A 24869-nucleotide genomic window follows, 5' to 3' on the forward strand; every position below is an offset into this window, starting at 1 on the left:
GGAGAAGCCCAGCTTGTGGCAGGTGACTGACAGATGATCCAGGACTTGCTCGGGAGAGCGCCCCCTGATCAACCAATCATACAGGTAAGGGTAGACGTGAATCCCCCCTTTCCTGAGATACGCTGCCACCACCACCATGAGCTTGGTGAAAACCCTCGGGGCAGAGGTCAATCAGAATGGCAGGACCCGAAACTGAAAGTGCGAGTCGCCAACCGCGAACCTCAGGTACTTATTGTGCTTGGGATGGATCGGCACATGAAAGTAAGCGTCCTTGAGGTCGACAGACACCAACCAGTCCTGAAGTTGAAGGGCCTGGAGCACTTGAGAGAGAGTAACCATCTTGAACTTGTCCATCCTGAGGAGCTTGTTCAAACCACGCAAGTCCATGATGGGTCTCAATCCTCCGTCTTTCTTAGAAATCGAAAAATAAGGGGAATACCATCCCTTGTTCCTCTCTGCTACAGGCACCAGTTCTATGGCACCTTTCTCCAGCAGCGATTTTATTTCCTGCGCAAGGAGCGGATCCGGACTCCTCAAAGAGATTCCCTGGTGGATTGTCGTGAGGCCTCTGCTGGAAAGGAAGACAGTAGCCGTGGGCTATGATCTCCAGAACCCACACATCTGAAGTAATGGCATGCCATTCTACAAGATGCTGTGCCAGCCTTCCCCCAACCGGCGAACCATGGGACATGGCCTCATGACTGAGCTGAAACGGCTGCAGCATTGCCCGAGGGTAAAGAGGAAACTGCCCGAGCGGCCTTGACACCTCGAGTACCTTGTTTTCCACCTCTGGTACTCCTACGGGGGCCCCTTTGACTTGCAGCTCCTCTCGATCTACCAAAGGATGAGCAATATCGAAAGGAAACTCCACTCCATTGCTGTCCCCTAGGACGAAAAGGCGGAGGTTGGCGAACTGCAGCACTCAACGACTTCGCTGCAGCTTTGGAGGTCTGCAACCACTCAAGGCTCTCATCAGCCTTGCTTCCAAAAACATGTTCACCATCAAAGGGCATGTTGAGAAGCCGGACTTGTACATCAGGAGCAAACCCCGACTTCTGCAACCACCCAAATCTGCGCTTTACGGTGCTCGCCGTCATGGACCGGCTGACGCAATCTGCCATGTCCAGACCCGACTGAACAGATTCACACATGGCATCCTTGCCATCCCGTTCCTCCCCTTCGGGAATGTGTTCAGCCGCCAAAGAGACAATTCCACAGAGTATGAGTGAAACGTGCTAAGGCACACACAGAGTTGGCTGCCTGTAAAGCCATACCCCCTGAAGAAAACACTTTCTTCGCCCAGCCATCAAAACGTTTGTCGTCCCTATCAGGAGGGATGGTAGGGTACAATGCCTGTTTTGCCGGGGACGTAGCGGCCTGTACCACCAAACTCTCCGGAGTGGGGTGCGTATTCAAGTAGCTGGGGTCGCAACTGGCTGGACAGTATTTCTTCGGCAAAGAATTGCTCACTACCGGGAGACTCTCCGGAGCAGTTCAAGCCGCTGCAACCTTTCGTTGCAAGGCCATATGAAATGGCAGTACCAGGTCAGTTGGGGGAGCTTGGTCAGGGATATCCGCCAGGTCATCCTGCAGAAAATCCACTGGTGGCACAGACCACCCCAAGTATTCCGTCACCCTCGACATAAAGCACCAGTACGAGGACTCGGTGTGCGTACCAGGCTCAGGCCTACCGAACTCAACCTCCGGAGAGGTCTCCAGACCACTGGCGTCGTGCAAGGACTGATGCAGGTCTTCTAGCTGGCTGTGACCAGACATGAGTTTGTCAGGAACCTCTTCAGGAACCATAACTTCATCAGACCCTTCATTCACCTCAGAGATGTAATCCAGAGGCTGGAATAAATCTCTGGATGAGGTCACAGAAAAAGACTTGAATACAGGCCCTACTGACTTCTGCAGGGCCTTTCTCTGAGTTTCCGCCGGTCTCCGGGGCACCTCCGAAAAATCCTCCTCGAAATGAGTCGAGGGCGTCGACCGAATCGGCATCGACGTCGAGCGTGGCGCCGATGGCTCCGACACAGGCCTCAAGGGCGGAGCCCCGAGCATGTCCTTTGACAGCCTCGGCGCCGATGGCTTCCTTGGAGACAGAGCCTCGAGAGAGTCCTTCGATGATCTTGGTGCCGAAGGCGTTGACGTCTTCATCGAAGACCTCACAGGCTCCGACGGTCATGATGGCGTCGAGGACCGGGACCTGGAGCGGGCATGGCTAGAGCGATCCACCTTGTCCGACCGGGACCTCGAAGGTTCCCGGTTATCGCGACGACCGCTTGAGCCCGAAGGCGTGCGAACAGTGTCTCTAGCACGTTCCGTCCGCGCCGTCTAAAGACGCTGGCAGGGAACGGAGCCCTGCGACTGAAAAATTGCCATCATCTCCTTACGGAATGAATCCCATACCGCAGGAGTGGAATGCTTGGTGGGACAGCAACCCGCCCACGGGCAGAGTCCTCGGACGAGGACGGCGACCGATGACGGCGCTTCCGTGAGTGCCTCGAAGAGGCAGAAGAATGGTGGGACCCGCTCCGGGACCGAAACCCCCTGGACTTACGCCGACGATGCAGAGAGTCGCCCCTCAAATCGGCAGTCGAAAGCCCAGTGGATTTTGACTTCCGGGGCTTGTACACCTTACTGACAAAGCTTCTTCTTACGCTCCCGCAAGTCCTTCGAAGTTAAAGCCTGGCAATCATCGCAATCGTCCGTGGCGTGGTCCTCACCGAGGCACCAGAGGCAGGCGTTGTGCGTGTCTTTTAGCGACATCCTGGAACCGCGGCCCCGACACTTCTTGAAACCCTGCCGCAGGGTAGAAGAAGACGAAGACATCATGGAAATCTTCACAAACAAACTGGTTCGAAGAACCGATAGAACAATTCAGAAGAACCAAGGCGTGCCGAGATCTCCGAAGCAAACACATTCGGGGAAAAAAACGGAACTGAGGCTATGGGCGTCATGTGTCGTCGGCTAGACGGAGGCCCTCGAGGACAGCGTATCGACGTCATCGACGCAGAAAGTTTTCCGAAGCAGCACAGCTGTGGTGATTACCTGTCATAGATATAGAATACGTCGGAGGACCCAATCCCCTCAAAATGAAAATTCTGCCTAACAAGGGTGGTCTCCTAAACACCTGTCCAGCAGGCCAGAGTTTAGACATTTTTTCAAACAATGACGACATCCAATTCATGTATAAAAATGTGAAAAACTGTGTGCGTTAACACAAGACTAAAAAAAATACATTGCCTCTTAACCCCAGAGCTGTGTACTCACCGTCAAAACCTGCTTCTCCTCACAGTCAAAATGCTTCAGTGCTCTGAGGGCCACCGACACCCTGTACAAGGATGAAAGGGAGGAGATGGTTATATTAGAGCCGCCAAACATTCATAGTAATATTATCAGTACTGATGGAAGCACTTATTTGACTGCAATGATTGCGCTCTTCAGCATGCTAATGGAAACTGCAGCAATGGCTTTCATAAGCATGCTGCATGTATGCCCATTTCTGCTTTATAACACACTTTATTCATATATTTCCATCAGCAAGTAGTGGTGCAAGCAATACGGCAGACCATTTTTTTAAACCCTTTTATTAATGGCCATTTCACTGACTGCAGCAATGGATATATATGCTGCATGGCTTTGCGTTTCACTGCGAGTGCAGCAGATGCGTGGATTAAGCATACGCGTGACATGATTAGGAATTACTCTAAGGCAACAACATTGCGCATGTGGCATGGATGCTCACTACATCCACAATGGTGCTGTGAAGCAAGTATGGGAGGATCATTGAGCTTGCAGCAAAGGTGCCGATGTGAACGTTCAATGGAAGTGAATTTTAATACAAGTGCTGAAAAGGTATGTACTTGGGCACCTTTACAGCACTTGTATTAATAATTGGCATGGATGGGAGCTTCTCGAAGCATAGCTGTTAAAATCAGCCCTGGTGGGAAGATTTTGGCCGGCAACCCTATTATATTGAACAGGAAAATACAGAGGGTAGCCAAACCGAATCAAGGTACGGTAGCAGAGCGCCAAGGCTTAAGGGTGTCAAGTGGTCTAGGCCTACAACGAGTCCAAACAGAGCAAAACCAGTTAGACAGTGAAGTATAAAAATGCTATTATTCATTAGGCCTTTATATTACTAACTTTGCAGATAAAAGCAGGTAAATATTACTACAATATTTATTATATTATAAATATTGTAATAATAAGGGATACATTACTCACCGTAATCGTATTTCTGATGCTTGTATCTGCTTAGATTCACATGCTGTGCATAGGCCGACATCTAGTGGAAGCTGCAGAGTATTACAGTTTGTTTTTCGAAACTCGAAAATGGGCGTCCACACAGGGCGTGCCAGTCATACTATCCCTAGTGTGACGTCCACTGTACCCAAGATCCCTCACGCGTCTAGGATCCTCAGATTGTTTTTTTCCGCTATACTGGTCGGAAGCATTTTGCGGAGTCCCCTGGCCTTAGCCATACTTTTGCTAAAAATTTAAAATAATTATCTATTGACATCCTTCTCCACCCCAACGTCGAACTTCGACAACTCGACGCCGGCTGGAGAAGAAATTGACAGTCGGCTGCTGCACGACGGATTTGGGCCTCGGAAGGCTGCTGGCCTCGGCCCGGGCCTGGTAGGCCGCTGGCCTCGGCCCTGCAAGTAGGGAGAGTGGGGGGTGGTACATACTCTACACTCTTTGTATATAGGTACACCTTATACATTTCCTACACTTAACAGCCCGCTGCCTCAAGGTGCGTATGGAGGGTACCCCTTTTCAATTCTGCCCCAAGTGCAATCGCAAATACCCTTGGGTCGACAGGCACGCCACGTGCAATCTCTGCTTGCCGAGGGACCACCCCGAAGCGAACTGCAGAGCGTGTAGTAGGTTTAAACCTAAGACACTTAAGGAACGTTCGACGAAGCGTTGGGCCCACCACACCAGGCAGGCGGCCATGGCAGCGGAGGGCGCCTTCAGCGATGGCAGTGACGCCGTACTTTCGGACGGCGAGGGCATTACGGCGTCGAAAGACAGCCGAGCGCAGGTCCCCGATCCCGGAAGGTCGTCCGGCAGGGCGGCTATGGGGAAGACCCCCGGCGACACAAGCGCTTCACATACTACACATACTAAACACACGTCAAGTTCTCGGAAAGAGGCACAGACAGAACGGTCCGATTCGGTGTCCTCTGGGCGCTCTCGATCAAGATCGCCGCATGACTCCAGGCAATCATCCACTCTTGCCAAGAGTGCCTCGCTCCCTAGGCTAACAGAAGTTCGATCGTCGGAAGACGAAGACGACTTCCACCCCCAGGCCGCGCTCCAGGAGTCGGAGCCCGCAATTAAAGCCAGCGAGGCCCCACGCTCGAAGGATAATAATACTCCGCAGCTTCCACTAGATGTCGGCCTATGCACAGCATGTGATCTAAGCAGATTCCACAAGCCTCAGAAATATATATATAGATATATATTCACTAAAAAAAACTTGGTTAAGGGGACGTTATTGTTAAATTGCCCAACCGAAAACCTGCGCTCTTCACTTCAAACGTGCTATTATGGTTCAAAGTAAAACCGAAAACCCCCCTGAAATTCGCCATTTATGGTAGGCTAAGCAACCATAACTGGCCGCACCATTGTGCACTGCTACCACTAACACCATCCCTTCTTCCCCACACAAATCATCTCCTCACAATCAGCCTGTGTCGAACCCTAATTCCCCTATATTCGTGTCAGTGTCTGCATCCCCCCTGTGTTTCTTGATTAAAGTGCGTGTAGCTTTTTAGAAAGTGTTTATATATTTGTTGTAGAGTAAGGGGTTGAGAAACATTTTTTTTTTAAAAAAAGATTTAAAATGTTTGTGAACAGCGCGCCTGTTCGAGCTAGCCGTAAGCAATTTAATGTGGATGTTCTAACGGCAATACATCTACCCCTACCAATGCCAAACAAGATGGGACTGATCTTAGAATGCACCATCTGTGCAAGTTCTGCCTAAATGAAGAGAATGGGGCGTGCTAAGAACATTATTGCTCTCCGTACGGCTCACAAACAATATCAAACATGTTCCTAGAACATACTAGGTGGGCGGGATGTATATAAATGAACTAAATTGGAAGTGTCCTAAGGACACTATATCTGTCCGTATCGTCCGTAGCAAGATGGAACCGTCTGTAGAACAGGTGCGGTGGCTGGAATGTTCATTGTCAAACAAAATGGAGGTGTCCTAAGGACACTGGACCTGTCCCTGTAATCATCAGATGAGGTACGCACAGGCGCAGTACACCCATAAGTACTGCGAACATGCCGCCCGTCAATAACTGTCCATCTCACTTGTGTAGCACTTTTAATTAGTTGCAGGACCCGAACACTGTCCGTAGAACACTGGAGTGCATGCGCACGTTTGTTAGTCTGCATTGGCTGTCGTGAAGGTATGCTTTTCCCTCGCGTATGTGTTCAGGACGTCATCATGTGACCGCACCCACGCTGACCGTGTGGACTAATTTGCCCACTTTGTCTGCTTCCGCAACAGTGCAAAATAACTTACACATACCTGTGAAATTATTTTTCAGTATAAAATCACCATTTGACATTTCCCATACAATAGCTCTCCCTGTGAATGTGTTGTTTGCAATTTTTGCAGCGCTTTTCAGCTAGCAATATGGTCACAATCCGCATCCTTGGACCCCTATAAATGGCCACACCCCCGAGCTCATCTTCATTGTGCTTCTGGCTATAGCAGTTAGAGGTGTGCTTCCTTTACTACTGTAGCGACCATTAGGTAACTAATCCTTATGGCATCCATGGCTGCTGTTGCTGCACTAGCCTCAGCACCACCCCCAAACCCTCCATCGCCACCACCTCCCCAAAGGCCTGCAGAGGGATATACGGGTGAGGATGTCGAGATCAAGGAAAAAGAGGAAGAGAATGAGGTGGAGGAACTCCGCACTAACACTCGACGAGAGTCGTGGGTGTGGCGGTTGTTTTCCGTTTTAGGGAACGTACCGAAAGCACGTGCGAACTTTGTCAAGTGTAATCGCTGCCAGTTGGTGCTCAGTCATGGGAGAACTGGTGCGTACAGCTTTGTTACCACAACCATGAAGCGCCACCTAACTTCGTTCCATAGTGCGGACATTCACAAGGTGGTGCCATGCAAAGAACGTAGTAGATTGAGTTCCTCCACAGCATCCTCCGTGTCCGATCCTCTCATCACAAGAGACACTCCTGTCGGGGAGCGCATCCCTCCAGCTGCCTCACTAGCCATTCGCAATGCTGTTGACCCTTACCTTTCGAGGGTCACAATATTGTGTGTGTATTGTGACGCAGTACTCTGCAAAGGTTCCTCAAGTACCAGAAGGAAAGAAGAACCTATTAGGGAAAGTAAACCAGGTACTTCTTAAAAGAATGAAGACAAACTCTGAAAAAAGCACTCAGATACAGAACTAGCTGGTCCATTCAAATTTGCAAATGAAAGTGGTGCAAGTTGCTATGCAAATGTAGCAATAAATATTCTATTGCAATTGCCACCAATTGTTAACAACATTTACTTACACAGTACAGACCAATTGTGTTTACAAATGTTAGTCCTTCATAGAAACGCAACAAACAATCCTGACAACACGTACAGTGTTCACGGAATAAAACAAGAATTGGACTACTATGCTGGAATAGTGAAATTCACTATAAACTCACAAGATGATCCACAAGAATTTCTAATGTACTTACTACAAGTACTGGAAAACAAAAGCATACCTATAATTGAAATCTTCCAGATTTCATACATGTGGAAACATACATGCACGACCTGTAGCAATGTGGTACAGGAACAAATCCCAAATGAGCGATTTGTGAATGTATCCATACCTAATTGTGATTCCATTCCATTATCTTGTACAGAATACAAACCATGGCAGATTATGTACTATGTGTAATTCATACAATCGGTCCACCTTAGTAATACAAACACATAGTAAGTACATAATACTTATGTTGCTACGTTATAAAGCAGATGGTACCAAAAACAACTGCAAGCTGACTGGATTCACACACGGTCAAGTGTTACTTGGAAAGAAAACCTTTACAACAGTAGCTATAATCTACCATGCAGGAGCCACAACCAATGCAGGTCACTACACTCTATACATTAAAACGAAATGTGGATGGGTGGAATGTAATGATACCACCATTACTCTACAGCAGAGATTACCAGCTAATCTTACAAATGCGTATTTAATCTTCTTGAAGCCAAAGTTTAATAGCTAATGAGTACTTCTACATTACCAAAAAACGAAGTGAAAAAGTACAAACAGAATACACCATCAGGTATCTAACTGCCCAACACTGTATAACAAGGACACAGATAAATGAATACCGCAGAACCATAACAATAAATGCACAGTTAGAATACGCCAACAGGTATCTAGCTGTTAAAAATTGGCAACAAGGCAACAAACATAACATTAAACAGAAAGAACAAGGAAACACTCAAAGAAAACAAACAAATAGTTTGTAGCATAGCAAATTAAGTTTTTTTTTTAATCCGACAAGGATTATTTTCCCCCAGACCCAAGGATTAGAAAAACAAACACAGAAACTGAGCACAATGCACAGTACACTGGTTTGTGAACTAAATATGAGGGTAAAACAAAAAATGAACTGTCCATTATACTTTGTAAAAAATCTTTATAAAATGCAAATACTAACATGCTGTTTCTTTTATAACAGAAATTAAAAAAGGCTACTTTCGACAAGTACTGCAATCATGTAACACATGTATGGATTCTGAACAATGAAACAGTAAGTATAACAGTCATTTCTTACATATGTAAATCTACACAGCTATTCTATGGCAATAACATGGTACAGAGCCTGCAGGCAGGCCTAGCATCTTTGGTGAACAACCTACAACCTACAGCCAATCAAGCAAGACTATAGGTCCTACCCAGAACCATCACTTCATATTAAAGCCATGCTGCTTCTATTTTCACTACTTCTAAGTGTACTTTTCGGTGCATGCTCTGCAGCCATGCAGCCAAGACACTACAACGTGCACATACCAACCGCACCACACCACACTCATGTTCACTTATAACCTCACTGCTTGTGACTTCAGTGTTGGGTGCATGCCCTTTGGCCATGCACCCAAGCCTCTGGGTGCTGCCCAGAACCACCAAAGCACATCGCAACCATTGTGGCATATCATTTCAGTACGTATAAAGTTGGTTTAGGGAGCAGGGCCCTAGGCCATGCTCCCAAAACGATACTCCCTCCCCACAACCACCCGAGTAATGTTTCATAGTACGATTGTAACTTTACCTGTGATATGCTGCAGTAGATGTGGACACAGTTTACAGACTTGCCTGTAAATCCATATATTTCTCAATGTATGTGTATGCAGCATATAAAATCCATAGTGGGTTACATCCGCAGAGCTTATAAATTTGTTCTTGGCTGCATGCCCTTCGGCCGTGCACCAAAGACTCTACATCTAGGCCACAACTACCACACTGTAGCATACCCATTGTGCTTTTAACAACACTACGTATGAATGTGCTGTTGGGTGCATAGCCTTTGGCCATGCACCCATGACTGCAGGCCCTCCCCCACAGCCACCTGACTGATGGTCAATACTACAGATGGATCTATAGCTGTGATATGCTGCAGTGGTTGTGGCCAGGGCTTAATGTCTTAGGTGTATAGCCATACATATTTCAATGTGTGGGTATGAAGTGGCTTATAGCTCCAGTGTTCACAACTTTGGTCTTGGGTTCATGGCCTTTGGCCATGCAGCCAAGACTACACATTCCCCACAACCATATGAGCGATAGTGAATTGTACAGGTGTACCCATTGCTGTGACATGCTGCAGTGGTTGTGCGCAGGGCCTAAAGCTTTGGAAGTATGGCCTACGGCCAACAGCCTACAGCCATGCACCCAAAAGTCTACAGCCTCCCACACCTACCACATACATAGTCAATTGTATGGGTGTCATATATGAATATATTATGCTGCAGTGGTTGTGGGTAGAGTGTACACACTTGGGTGTAAGGCATACAGCCTGCAGCCATACATCGAAAAGTCTATGTCTTGCCCACAACCACGTAGTATGTAAAACCCACGTTGGCTGATAAGTTAAGAAGTTATACCTTTTTTGTTGGGTGCAGAATGCAGGGCCTCCCCACAACCACCCGAGTAATGTACAAAAGTACGGGTGTGTCTATACGTGTGTATGCAGCAGTGGATGTGGCGAGAGTATAGACTCTTACCTGTATGTCCATAGATATTGCAATGTATGGGTGTGCAGTAGCTAAATAATCTCATGCTTACAACTTTGTTCTTGGGTGCATGGCCTTCCGCCATGCACCCAAATCTGTTCACACTCTCCACAACCATCTAACCCATTACCAATACTTCAAGTGTATCCATGGGTGTGACATGCTGCGGTGGTTGTGGCCAGGGCCTACAGTCTTGGAAGTATGGCCTACGGCCATGCACCCAAGACTCTACGCCCTGGCCATAACCATCACAGCATATTACACCCATGCTCGCTTATACATGAGTAACACACCCATACAATGAACCATTATAGCTGTAGCATGTACTCATTTTGTACCCAGGACTCAAGGCCCTGCCCACACCTACCAGATACGCAATAGAATGTATGAGTGTGATGTATGAATGCGATCTCCTGCACTGCTTGTGGGCAGGTTCTACAGTCTTTGCCGTGTGGCCTACAGCATGCAACCATGCACCCAAAACTGTACGTCCTGGCCACAACCACCACACTATGTGAGATCCATGTAGGCTTGTAACTTTAGAGTTGACAAGTTTGTTCTCGGTTGCATGGCCTACGGCCATGCAGCCCACACTGTACACACTCCCCATAACCATCTTATTGTTAATCAATAATATACATCAGGTGTATCCCTTAGGTGTCATGCTGCGGTGGTTGTGGCCAGGGCCTACAGTCTTGGAAGTATGGCCTTTGGCCTACGGCCATGCATCTAAGACTCTAGGCCCTGGCCACAACCACCGCAGCATGACACACACCCAAGGCGTGGTACTAATAAACAGCACACCCATTGGTAAAAGTAATGTAATAGCGATATGTTTTCAATTGCAATGTTCGCTAACACCACGCGTGTCCTTAGAACAGTTTCAACGTGCCTTTCCACAGCACTGTGTGAAATACAACCCTTATTAAACCCCTCATTTTCTGTAGGTGCAAACATTTAGAACAAGGCGAGCATATAAAATACATCATTCTATGACAAGACAGGAGGCTCGCATTATGCTTTTACTTTCTTTAATTTTGCCAACTCAGCATTTTAAAAGTTCAACTTTACCTTTTTCGATTTAGTTTTTCTTACATCTCCTTAATAAAACAAATGTAGAATCCCGAACGTTCGTTTTCACAGAGGAATACCACGGAAAGATTGGGAGAGTAGAGGAGCGTGTGTTCAAGATTTTAGGCTTCATATATAAAAAAAAAAATTAAAAAAAAAGCTGACTCCCAAGCAGTTAGCCCTGCTAACATTTGATTATGGCTCATTCATCTCACCCAGGAGACTCCCATTCCACCACACCTGAATGGAGCGAGCAAGAATGGGAAGAAGACCACGCATGATATGATATATATGATATGATATGGCATTTGTAACGCGCCTATACACAAGTGTATCAAGGCGCAACGAGGCAGGGAGGGGGGAACAAGGGGAAGACAGACAACGATCCTACTAGGCCAGGTGTCATTCAGACCGTGCAAGTGCAGGGGTAGGGGGAAGGGAAGAGTGCAAGGGGAAGGGGGAGGGGGAGGAGTGCAGTACAATAAGTAGAATAGAAATAAAATAATAAATAAATAGGGCCAGCTGGTGGCAAGTGCAAGGTAAGTGCAGACAAGTGCTGGGGGGGGGGGCTGTAGTGATACAGAGACAGTCCCGCAGTGCAGGGGTTGCCAGGGAGGCAGTGCAAGTGAAGAGTGACTGGGCCCAGGACCGAGGTCGGTGAGAGTGGCCCAGTTGCAGAATCCGTGCAGTTTTGGTGAAGAGGAGAGGGAGAGAGAAAGCAGAAGTGAAGAGGAAGGTTTTGAGGTGCTTCCGGAACCGGAGATGGTTCTCCTCAAGTTTCAGGGAGGCAGGAAGGCTGTTCCAGAGGGAGGGCCCTGCCGCGGAGAGAGATCTACCCCCAGCTCGTTGCTTCGAGAAGCGGCTGACCCTGAGGGAGTTGGAGACGGATGAGCGTAGGGCTCAGGAAGGAAGATATTTAGGAAGAGAGAGCCGAAGGTATTTAGGCCCCAGGCCCCAGAAGGCCTTGTGGACAATGCAGAGGGTTTTGAACTTAATCCTCGCAGCCACTGTGAGCCAGTGTAGAGATTTCAGTCCTGGAGAGATACGGTCCCTGGGCTTGAGGCCAAGGACAAGTCTTGCAGTTCTGTTCTGGATGAGTTGCAGAGGGCGGAGAGTGGAGGCAGGCAGATTAAGATAGAGGCTGTTACAGTAGTCCAGCTTCGGGAGAACCAGGGCTCGGGAGACAGTGAGCTTCTGGGGGAAGGAGAGGAAGGGAAGAATACCTCCGAGGAGGTTCAGCTGGTAATGTGACTTCTTAAGAGACGTCAGATATATGAGGAGAGAAGGAGAGAGTGTGGAGTCGAAGATGACCGAGGTTTTTTGCCTTGCAGGTAGGAGCAGGAAGAGGGCCAAGAGAGGCCGGCCAGAGAGCTGCAGGGAAGGAGGGAGTGGGTGTGCCGATGAGTAGGATCTCAGTCTTACTAGCATTAAGGCAGAGGTCATTGGCAGCAAACCATTCCTCATGGTAAGAGGACGATTTGTCCCTCAGTTTTAAAAAGGTCCTGGGTGATTCCCTCATTCAAGCAGTTTCTCAAGGAGTGCAACCTTTGACACAGAGGTTAGAGGTGCTTGCAGCAAACTTGGCTGAACAACGAGAGCAATTAGCAGCCAGGAAAAGACGGGCGGTTAGCCCTGGGGAGGAAACGTCAGCTGGAAACCCTCGTAAAAGGGTTGACAGGGAGGGGTGTAAAAAAGCCAGAGAGAGGTTAGACTCTTTGACCCCCGCGGGCATGGAGTAAAGGGACAACACTGTTCTCCCCTCAGTCAGAGCGACCCTGTCACCAGACTAAAAGAAGCTTTTCTAGCTAAAATGGCCGAGAGCCACGACAGACCCCCTGCCCTAGGGGTGTACAATTCAAGGGATTACGAAGAAGACTACGCCCCCGATGATGAGGGTGGCGAGGAGGAGGAGACGGTTGAACCTTGTTAGGCAGAAACCTGTGCAGTTCCCTCTGGGACCACTGCAAAAGATTTAGGACTACAGGTGTTTGGCAGTAAACCCACTTGGTAGCAGTCTGTACCACACAGATTCACTTGGTAGCTGTGGCTGAGCAGTCAGACTTCTCTCAAGAAGAGTTAGGCAGTATAAAGAGTATTCACAATAGGTCAAGAGAATGCAATAGAACAAGTAAACACTGACCAGGGCTTGGTGTAAAAGAGATAGAATTATTTATTTAAAACCACATCTAGAAAAACACACAGGCACTAATAGTAAGCAATTCAAAAACACGGTCACTAAAAGATATACACTCCCTTAAAAGAATATTAGACAAATCTTAAGTAAAGCCCCACTTATTTTCAGACAGCGGTGAGCGCTTAACGTAGATGGCACTCTAATAATTCGTTTTAAAAAGGGAGAGAAAAACAGAGAATAAATTGAAACAGATCCCAACACTTTTTCACGAACACAACAAGAGAGGAAGGCAAAGTAACACCGTGAATTCAGAGTCAGTAGGCCGGATCCGCTTTAAGAGGATCAAAACGGAATGTGTCAAAGGTCACATGGTTGCAGTGCACAAAAATCTTGTAACGGTTCAAAAAGGAGTTGGACCAAAGAAAGGGACCAGTTAGAGGGTCAAGGCGGCCAGCCCAGGCCAGAAGGTTAAGGGGTTATTACCTTGTAGCAATCTTTAGAAAGGGAGGCCTGGCAGACACGGTACCTTAAAGTGGTGAGAACACTCCAGCGGGGGCAGTTGTTCCTGGCAGCGGATGCAAGTCGGTGCTTCGTCCGGGGGAAGAGAGGATCTCGTCGGGGAGGAAGACAGGAGTCTGTTGCATTGCCAGGGAAGAAACAAGCCGCAGAGTTTCTCAGGTACAAGGAGCGGTCCGTTGATTCGCAGTTCAGTGGTAAGTGGCTATCCGGCTGCCGGGGTGCTTGGCACGGGCAGTTCGACCACAAACCAGTCTGGGGTGCGAAGAAAAGAAGGTAAACTGGTTGTGCCCACCAGTCAGGGGAAGAAGCCTCTCCAGCCGGGAGATCTTCTCTGTCGTCGGGAAGTGGTGAGTCGGTTCCGCAGGGCTCCACCGGTGGTGTCGTCATGGTAGGTCGGCTCAGCTTCTCCCTCGTCGGATTCTCAGGTCCTGTGGCGACTTCTGAAGTTCCAGTCCCCAAAGCCCTGCTTTTATGCAGTATACCCCCATTCACTCAGCCTAGCTGTCAATGAAACATGCTAAGTGGTGAGCCGGCCGGCTCACCACTTGGGCCAATCACACAAGAGTGCGACTTGAGTTACCAAGGTAACTCAGTCCAGGGTGCCTAAACCCCCTCCCACACCCCCTGTGGTACCCAGACAGAGTGGCACCACTTTTGGAGGCTTCTGTGGAGAAGCCGGCCAAAAAGTGGAACAAAGGGCTTGACTTGGGTTGGGGGTCACAGAAGAGAACACAAATGCCATTTTAGAATCGAGTCTTGGCAAAAAATACCAACCGGCGAATTAATATTAATTAAATAAACCGGCGGTATGTTCGAGGATATGAGAATTAAATAATTAAAGTTGGTAGCCTCGAACAATGGGAAAATCCCATAGGGAAATATTCGCGGTCGAATATAAAAAGTAGTATCCACTGCCACCAGCCAAAACTCGATCAGGGGAGACGTGCCCCCTCGACTAACAGACCCAGGGGCAATCGAATTGCCCCGACCAGTACGTACACAATATGATGGTTTGTACTGGTTTCTGTTAATAATTTGGGACTAGTAAAGCCAATGGTGACTTTACATGCCCTGGGAGACAGTAGTCAGTCCCAGGGTATGGAGTATATGGTGGGGTGTCACTATGACACCCCTGTGTTACTGCACGGAGGGTGCTGTGTAACACACATAGTAAAAACACATGAGACCCTATGGAGTAAAGGACCCCATAGCCCAGAACACACATTAACAGTCAAAGGAACACCATAAATCATGTCCAAGAGTGGGAGAAAAAGAGTCTCACTCTTGGCATGCGAAAAACAAACTCCAGAAATCCAGCAAAGCTGCTGGGGGACTCACTAGGTTAGGAAATTCAGCCTAAAGAGAGAATTCTCCCTAACAAACCTATAGCGCAAAGTGCCCATGAAGAGGAAGACAATATCATTGATATTTTCAACCCGGAAGCTATTAGACACCCTAAATCCTCTGAATGGGTGCCCTCGCCCAGAGTGGGGTTGTACATTGCTCAGCACATCAGGAAACCGCTGGACAGAGAGGTCCGATCCCGCATGCGATCGGAATGCACGAAACCGGAGCTGCCGGGAAGATTAACGGATACACCAGACTTAGATCCTAAAATGGTCACGTTTGTTACTAAATCCACGCAGGTCATTCGAAAAGGCGTGGATCGTGCTTGGAAGGGTTGCCAAGACAAGCTCCTGGACCTGACAGGACCGCTTGCAAAAATTATGGATCTGGTGGAGAAAGCAAAGGACACAGGCACCCCGGTAGATGTCCAAGCGTTAGGCAACTGGGCCCAGTGGGCTGTGTGCCTACTAGGCAACGCCAACTGCGCGTTATCTTCGGAAAGGAGGAGAGGAGTTCTCTCTTGGTCTTTTTGGAGAAGCCTTCGCAAAGGAAATGTCCCAGTTTGTGGGTACATACACGGCCCTCGAAAGAGCCCAGAGCTCGATAAGAAAAATCTTCCCAGGGCGTATTTTTGCCGGGACCTGACGTTCCAGAGGTCGCTCGTCCTGTCGCTTCAACTATCAGCGAAGGCCACAAGGTCCGCGTGCCCAATATTGGGAGGGGCGCCAACAAGACACCACCTTCCCGGCAAGAGGAAGACATCCGAGAGGTCGCAGACGAAGGGGCTCCTTCCGCCAACCCGGTGCCGCAGGCGGCGAGTACACCATATACTCCTATCGGGGGGAGGACTCTCCTCTTTCTAAAGCAGTGGCAAGCTTTATCAAGCGATGCTTGGGTCTTACAGACGGTAGCGGGGATGCATCTAGATTTCACAGACACCCCCGTGCAAGACAGGGAGCCCTTTCTCATTCATATGGCTCAAGAAGAGCTAGCGCTGTTACACAGCGAATTCGCGAGCGCGTAGTAGATCAAGGGTTTCTCAGCAACATGTTTTTAGTGCGCAGGGGGGACAAGATCCGTCCCGTCATAAACCTGAAAGATCTGAACAGCTGGTTAGAACACAATCACTTCAAGATGGAGGGCATTCACCTCCTTCGAGTTCTATTGCGTTCAGGAGATTGGTTAGCACGTCTAGACCTCAAGGACGTGTACCTGACGATTCCGATAGCACTGGCCTTTCAAAAATATCTGAGATTCCGTTGGGGGAAAGAGATCTGGCGCTTTACATGTCTTTCATTCGGACTAGCTTCAGGCCCCATGGGCCTTCACGAAAGTGATGAAGCCGGTAGTCGCTGCTATCAGAGAGAGAGGAATACGGATGATCATCTACTTGGACAATATCCTAGTAATGGGATGCAACAAGGAGACGATCACGAAAGACTTACGGTGGATTTTCAATTTCCTATCCTCTCTAGGGTTCTTAGTGAATTTAGAGAAATCACAATTAGCGCCAGTCCAGAGACTGGAATTTTTAGGCTTCACCATAGACACAGTGAAAGCAATCTTGCAGCTCCCGAGCCACAAAGTGAGGGCGATAAAGAAGGAGCTCAGAGCTGTTATAGAGAAGCAATATATTTCTCTCCGAAATCTGGCCAGAGTAGTGGGACTGCTTGCAGCATCCATTCAAGCCATTTTCCCGGGACCATTGCATTACCGAGCGTTACAGAGATTGAAGATAAAACACCTCCGCGTAGGTTTGAAAAACCATCAGGTAGTGGATCTAGATCAGGAAGCCATAGCAGAACTACAATGGTGGCTGGAGAACATGCAAGCCTGGAACGGGAGAGAGATTTACGGAGACGTGCCAGAGTTGACCATAGAGTCCGATGCGAGCAGCGCCGGCTGGGGAGCCAGGTGTGCACAGGTTCAGACAGGGGGGGAAGTGGTCGGTGGAAGAGTTGAATCGCCACATAAATTGTCTCGAGCTCCTAGGAGGCTCATTCGCAGTTCAGGCCTTTACAAAAGACAGAGTGAGATGTTGAGTACTGCTCAAGATGGACAACATCTCAGCAGTCAGTTACATCAACAAACTAGGAGGCACGAGATCCAAGATGCTGGCGGAATTAGCGAAGGATTTTTGGCATTATTGCCTGCAGAACAACATTGCAGTAACATCAGAATATCTTCCAGGGAGTGAGAACAGTATAGCAGATTTGAATTCTCGATATCTTGTAGACTCCAGCGATTGGAGGCTACACCCCCTAATTTTCAGACGCCTGAAAGAGATATGGGGACCCCTAGAGATAGACCTGTTTGCCTCCAGGCTGAATTCGCAAAGCCACAGTATTACAGCTGGAGAATAGACCCGGGTGCAGCGGGTACAGACGCCTTCCTGCAGTCATGGAACGGAGCAGTGCATTACACCTTTCCCCTGTTCGTGATGATCACGAGAGCGCTAGCGAAAGTCCGCAGAGACCAAGCAGAGCTAGTGATGGTGTTGCCTTACTGGAGAACTCAAACCTGGTTTCCAGTAGCGATGGAACTTTCTACAGATTTTCCGAGGATAGTTCCGAGCATTCATCGTCTTCTGCTCGATCCGACCGGTCGGACCCACCCGCTGATAGAGGCGGGGTCTCTACAGCTCATGACATGCCTGGTTTCAGGGAAAGATGGAACTTGCCAGGAATTTTGGAACTCGCTGCAGACTGTATCCGAGATTCCTGGGCGCCTTCCCCCGTTAGGAGCTATAACACAGCTTGGAACGGCTGGGTACAATGGTGTTCACAGCACGGTCTGGATCCCATTTCAGCCCCTTTAGTACATATTCTAAATTTCTCAGCTTCAAAATTTCAGGATAACTGCGCCTATAGAACTATATTTCAGAGGTGGCCTGAGAATGACGCATTATCATGGTCGTAGTTGTCATGCAAACTAGCCATGCTTCTGTGCCTCGTAGCCTGCCGGAGGGTATCGGATGTTAAGGCATTGGAGATTCATAGGAAGATATTTTATCCAGAAGGAGTAGCTTTTAATATCGTTAAAAGGACAAAGACCGACTCAAGAGTGATTTCCTATCCGCAATTTACAGAAAATAAAAAACTATGTGTTGAGCAATGCATTAAGGATTACGAAGCAGCATCCGCACAGATTAGACCGCGTGGCGTAACACAATTGCTTATAGCACGTAGGAAGCCCCATCATGCGGTAGCCTCAGCGACCATTGCGCGCTGGGTAAGAGAAGCGATGCACTGGGCAGGAATAGATTTATCCTTATTTGGTGCGCATTCAGCGAGAGGGGCGATGGCTTCTAGGGCATTTGCATCAGGAGTGCCATTACAAGATATTATGAAATCAGCCGATTGGTCCTCCGAGTCTACCTTTAAGACGTTCTATTTTAAACCAGTATCTGATATTTCGAATAGAGTGTTAGCAAGCTTTGAACAAGCATAATGCGAGCCTCCTGTCTTGTCACAGAATAAAGATTGCCCAAGCCAATAGCTCAGGAAAGTCTTCATTCTATTAAAGACAAGGAGGTGAGCATTATATCCCACCCAGTTTGACGAAAGGAATGTTTAAAATGAATAATGAAAACAGGCCATTCGAATGTTTCAAGATGAGAATATGTGTAACATTTGAATGCATTCCCACCCTCATGTGAATATTCTCTACTCTCGTAGGAGACGACCAGAAGACTTTGTGAGCTCGTGCATCAATGAGCTGTTTTCATTTGAGCAAGTTGTCCCTGTTGGACGGTTTGAAGACGCCAGCTTCGGACCGAGACAGGTCCGGTGATACGAGTTGGACAGTTCAAGTGTTATGGAGTTAGTCTCAGATTGCAAAGAAAGAAGAATGGACCTGAGGGGGGAGTGTTTATACCATGACCTATGTCCGGATTGGTGGGAAGGAGGTCGTCAGGACTACAAAGGACCTCGGGATCATGGGAGTAGTGGTCCTAAGAGACTTGATGAAATTTTGTTCTATTAAGAAACTTGAAACTTTTACATTTGTTTTCCTAAGGATATGTAAGAAAAACTAAATCGAAAAAGTTAAAGTTGAACTTTTAAAATGCTGAGTTGGCAATATTAAAGTAAGTAAAAGCATAATGCTTGCCTCCTTGTCTTTAATAGAATGAAGACTTTCCTGAGCTATTAGCGTGTGCAATCTTTATTAATACCTACTGTCTAAACAAATACAGTTTTTCACCCATCTCTTAGTCTGTGAACCTCCCCAAGCACTATGACACAGCAAAATAGTTTTCGAAATAGCATGTTCCTGGTGGTCCCCGCTGCATCCAAACAATCTTACGCAGAACACGTCTCATTGCAGCCAATCGGCAAACACGTTGCATGTCCACGTCCATGACGGCAGCCCCTTAGCCAATCGCTATCTTGTCCGCTGAGCGAACAGGGAAGTATGACCGCGGAGCGGACATAGATATCACTAATTTTTTTAGACCTACTCTTTGGTCATTTTAAAGAAGATTACTGCACAGATTGTCACCAAATGTACAAAAGCACGCTTTCGGGACGAAGCCCCTACCCCTGCCGCAATTTAGGTGAAAATCCGTCCAGCGGTTTGCCCTGTAGCCATGCGCAAAGTTTTTCCCCCATTCAGTCTATGGGAAAAAAAGACATTTTGGGACCCCTCCTATAACTTTCCCCCCCTATACGAATCCTCCCCAAACCGTGGCCGTGTAATACATACACATACACACTCTGACAAAGCCCAGGATGGGTGAAACGCGTTTGTGTGTCTTATATGTTTTTCTTTTATCGCCTTGGAGCCGAATTAAGATACATTTTAGATGATATGCCAGTTACTGTTGTAATGTAATTAGTGATTGCTTCAGTGGTGTGATCTGTGATGTCATCATGTGGCCATAGGCTGCGCCAATGGGGGTGCAACGTTAAGGTGGCTTTGGATGCATTTCAGGGGTTTGTTGCGTTAAGTTCTCACCTTATCGTCCCTGCAACTAAAGTTTTTTCGGGGGAACATATATACATAGAAAATAAACACTTTCTCTACCAGCCAGCGGACAACACATCCAGTCACAGCAGCAGTACAAAAGAACGTACATAAATTATCAGGGAACTCGTGGGTAAAGGTAGAAAAAAGTGCAGCAAATGCAATTTTATTATTCAAATAAAAATGTGTTAAAAGTGAGATGCATAATCCTTCTCACAAAAGCATAGTGGATGCCTCTATCACACCCACATGGTCAAAATAGCCACGTGCTCCATTTGTGACTCGCTCTTCTTCAGGCAAGTTTAAATTTCAAATATTCAATGGCTTCTCTAAATAAAGTTTTGAAAATGAAGCACTTCCTGTCCACCAACAGAACATGTTACTTTCCTCATCATGGAGGCCAACACTATAGAACAATTCCTCAATCTTGAACCAGTGTCAATTCCATAGCAATAGAATGTGAAAATATGCAATTGCCATAGTGTTACCAGAGTTATTTATCATTGCTATACATCATGAACCGTCTGTGCAATTTCACAAATATTATAGCATTTCAATTGGAAGCTCAAAGTGCAAGTGCATTGTGTTTTGTCGAGCCGCATTATAAATCTGCATCTACTGATCCAGACTGCAGCTCCAAATCACACCACTATAGGATGTTTCCCCGAACCCAAAAATACTGAGCAGCCGCTCAAGCATATAACTAATCTGTCAACTTTCAATACATTAAAATGACAGTGTAAGGCCAGTGCCTACAAAATCATATTAAAACCTCTTAGCCAATCATCTGGACGCACGATCTAACACGCTTTTCTCCAATATTAACAATCGTATAAAAAAAATTCTATAAAGTGCAAGTGCCATGTCTAGCTGGTTCTATTCCTCATATCAAATGTAGTGTACTCCGGGATGCTAAAAAGTGCAAGGGAGTAATTTCTTACCTGTAACTCCATTTGTCCAGCATTGGTATCTTTCATGGATTCACATGCTGTGAATATTTCCATTTGTCAGGATGGGAATCCCTGGTTACTTTGATTTAGTAATTTTCCCATGGAAAAACCTTTTTTTTTTGTTTAACCTTTATTTTCAGTTAACACATAGTTAACACAATATTCAAATATCATTCAAACTATAAAACATAATAACCAAAAATCAACAATCATGAAACTATGTACACCCCCACACATAAACAAGTGACATCAACCAAAAAGTGAAAAACTTGACACTTTTGAGTGTCCCATCAATGTCTTTGTGAGTGCTTTTGGTCCCCACCAATAGGACGTCGAGTGTATAGCCCCGTCCCAGCAGCTTCCCCTCAGATCCAGCTGGAGGACATCCCCCTGTAGATGATATTTGCCTGTAGGCGGTAGGCTGGAGGGTGCATGTGAATCCATGAAAGATACCAACGCTGGAGAGAGTTACAGGTAAGAAACAACTCCCTTCTCCAGCATTGGCTCTTTCATGGATTCACATTCTGTGAATAGATTTTACTGCAGTATATATGTTAGGAGGAGATAAAACAGGCAAACAGAGATTAGAGGCTTGTAAATGTTCTGCACCAATGCGAGAAGTAAACATACATAAGTATAAGAAAATACCCCGAAAGCTGTGGGCTTACCTTACTGGAACAGCCGTTGAAGGACTGCTCGTCCCATCTGCCAGTCTTTAGCGTGCAAAAAAGTTGTGCCTGGTAAAAGAGTGCGGCACTGCCCATGTTGCTGCCTGGCAAATGTCCTTGATGGGCACTCCGGACCAGAGAGCTGCAAATCACCTACGCCTTATGAGGGCCATCAGACCTTACTTAAATGAAACCAACACAGCAACAATTGCTTGGGCAATTGTACTGTCGAGATTAGACTATGGTAATGCCCTTTTAATAGGTGCTACAACAAAAGACTTGGCAAGATGCCAAGTCAGAGAATGACGCAGTGAGGATTGTGAAGAAATAAAGGAGTAGAGATCATGCGACAATGGCAAGAAGATCTTTGCATTGGCTTAGAGTAGAAGAGAGGACGAAGTTCAATGCCATGACACTTGTTCAAAAGTGCCTGTTCGGAGATGCCCCTCCATATCTCAAGAACCAATTTGCAGCTCACATCCCACAGAGACAGTTACACTCGGCAGGTAAGGGCCTGCTCACAGTGCCAAAATATAAGCTTAAAGACAGGCTTGGGCAGATCATTTGCAGTGCTGGAAGCGCAGCAGTGGAACAATCTTCCGCTTGAGCGGAGATTGGAAGACAACCATTTGATCTTCAGGAGAAATCTGAAGACGCACCTGTTTAGGCGATTGGTGTACTGATTTCTAGCTGTAACACGGGGATAACGAACTGGGTGGTATCACTTTAGCATAGTTTGTGTTGTTTGTTAAAAGCGTCTTGATGCCTGCAGGCTGCCGGCGCTATACAAGCTGACATACATACATACACAGGCAACTGTAGCCCTTGTAGAATGCGCTTTAGCCGCAGTTTGCAGAGGCCTGTTGGCCTTCGAGTGGCAGAAGGAAATCGTTGAGGATATCCACTTTGCGATGCCCTGTTTTGAAATGGATTTTCACTTGCTGGAAGGGCCAAAAGAGACAAAAAGCTGTTCAGTATCTAAATGATTTTGTGCGGTCCAGATAATATTTTAGCGCCCTTTTCACGTCCAGAGTGTGTAGGGATTTCTCTGCTGGTGAAGTGGCATTTTGAAAGAATGTAGGCAGAGTTATGGTTGCACTCCTGTGAAATTCCAATGGCAATTTTGGGATGAAGTGAGAATTGGTGGAAAGTATCAACTTGTCTTTCGCGAATCAGAGATACAGAGGATCTACTACTAAAGCTTGTAGTTCCGTAACTCGTCTAGAGGATGTAATGACTATTATGAATGCCACTTTCCAGGTCACAAACTTGATGTGTGCTGCTGACAGAGGTTTGAAAGGAGTTTTCATAAGACCAGCCAGGACGAGATTCAGGCTCCATACCGATGGAATCTTTTTCTTTGGAGGCAAAGTACGAAAGAGACCTTTTAAGAAGTGCTCGAGTAGCCTGTCGCTGTAGAGAGGCGATCATCCTCTTTTCCTTGTGAATCTAGAAATTGCCGCCAAGTGCACCTTTATAGAGGAGACCGCTAAACCTTCTGCTAGTTTGAGAAGGTAGGGAAGAACCAGTTGAGGTTTAATGGCCAGTGATTGATTGCAGGTTGGGCTGCTGTGCACACCATGTACTTAAGTTTTTCCATTTGTGGTTGTAGGAAATGTTAGTGGACGGAGCCCTAGCCTCTGCTAGAATGTGCCGGCAATCTTGAGGGATGTTTAAGTGGCTAAATTTGGCGTGGTCAGGAGCCATGCTGTTAATTTGAGGGGGCACGGGTCGTGGTACAGAATCACTCCGTCATTCTGCGATAGAAGATTGGCGCGAGATCCTAGATGGATTGGCTTGTCCGCTGCCAGTTTAAGTCTGAGAACCAGGTCTGTCTGGGTCAGTACAAGGCTACCAGGATTATCCTGTAGTGATATTTGCATATCATCTGGATTGTTTTCCTGATGAGAGGAAACTGAGGGAACGCATAATGCGTCCCCTTGAGAGTCGGGATGAGAGATCCTGCTCGCAAATTTCTTGCACAGATTGGCGAAGAAGTCCAGAGGAGGATGACTCCATGTTAGGAAGATTTGGGTTATGTGGTTGTTGTGTAGGGCCATTCGTGGGAATGTGATGAATCCCTTCTGAGGGTATCTGCTTGTTTATTTTATATCCCCGGGAGGTGGAAGACAAAGCAGAATGTTGTTGTTAATGGTGCAGTGCCAAATGGTCTGTGCTTCTTGGAACACGGTGTTTGACCGCGTTCCGCCTTTTTTCCTCAGATAAAACATTGTAGCGATGTTGTTGTTCGTACCACCGAATTCTTGATGAGCGGGAGGAAGGATTTTAGAGTCCAATGTACTGGCCGCAGTTCCAACACATTTATGTGGAGGGCGGATTCTTCGAGAGTCCACAGGCCTTTGACTTGGTGTTTGTCCAGGTGAGCACCCCATCCCGCCAGGGAGGCGTCGGTCACAATCGTGAGATGTTCGTTGGGCTCCACAAGTGGCATCATCCCCTTTGCGATGTTGTAGGTGTATGTCCACCATTTTAGTGCGATTGAGAGTGTCCGAGTGATGGTAATTTTGTCTGACCGGGAATGCTGGGTTTGGGACCATCAGGTGGCCAGAAACCTTTGCACTGGCCGCATATGTAGCCTGCAGTGGGGTATCAGTGTGATGCACGAATACATGGTCCCCAAGAGACGTGCGCACCGTGACTAGCTTTTTTGAAGTGAAGGAATTTGCTAGGGTTATCAATGTTTTCACCCTATCCGAAGAGGGTCTGACGAGGGTTTGGTCCATGAGGAACTGAGCACCCAGGAACACCAAAGTTTTTGAAGGAGAAAGCATGTTTTTCTTATATGTTGGACCTTGAACCAACCAGTCTAGATATGGGTAGACGTAGTGGCCCCGTTTTCTGAGAAAGGCTGCTACTGTGATAGGCATTTTGTGAAGTCCTGGGTGCTGATTTTAGACCGAATGTAAGTACTCAAAACG

The 24869-nt window shown here is 47.2% G+C and overlaps 1 protein-coding gene across 2 annotated transcripts in view; it reads right to left on the reverse strand.

Moving 5' to 3' along the window:
* PWWP3A (PWWP domain containing 3A, DNA repair factor) overlaps nucleotides 1-24869 on the reverse strand; it is a 653378-nt gene that overhangs the window by 223804 nt on the left and 404705 nt on the right. For both annotated transcript variants that reach the window (XM_069646781.1, XM_069646772.1), the window contains exon 9: nucleotides 3277-3337. In XM_069646781.1, the coding sequence (XP_069502882.1) occupies nucleotides 3277-3337 (61 nt within the window). The remainder of the gene's footprint in view (nucleotides 1-3276; nucleotides 3338-24869) is intronic.

The sequence above is a fragment of the Ambystoma mexicanum genome, chromosome 1p (genome assembly GCF_040938575.1).
Source record: "Ambystoma mexicanum isolate Mex_15411 chromosome 1p, UKY_AmexF1_1, whole genome shotgun sequence".
In the NCBI taxonomy this organism is placed as follows: domain Eukaryota; kingdom Metazoa; phylum Chordata; class Amphibia; order Caudata; family Ambystomatidae; genus Ambystoma; species Ambystoma mexicanum.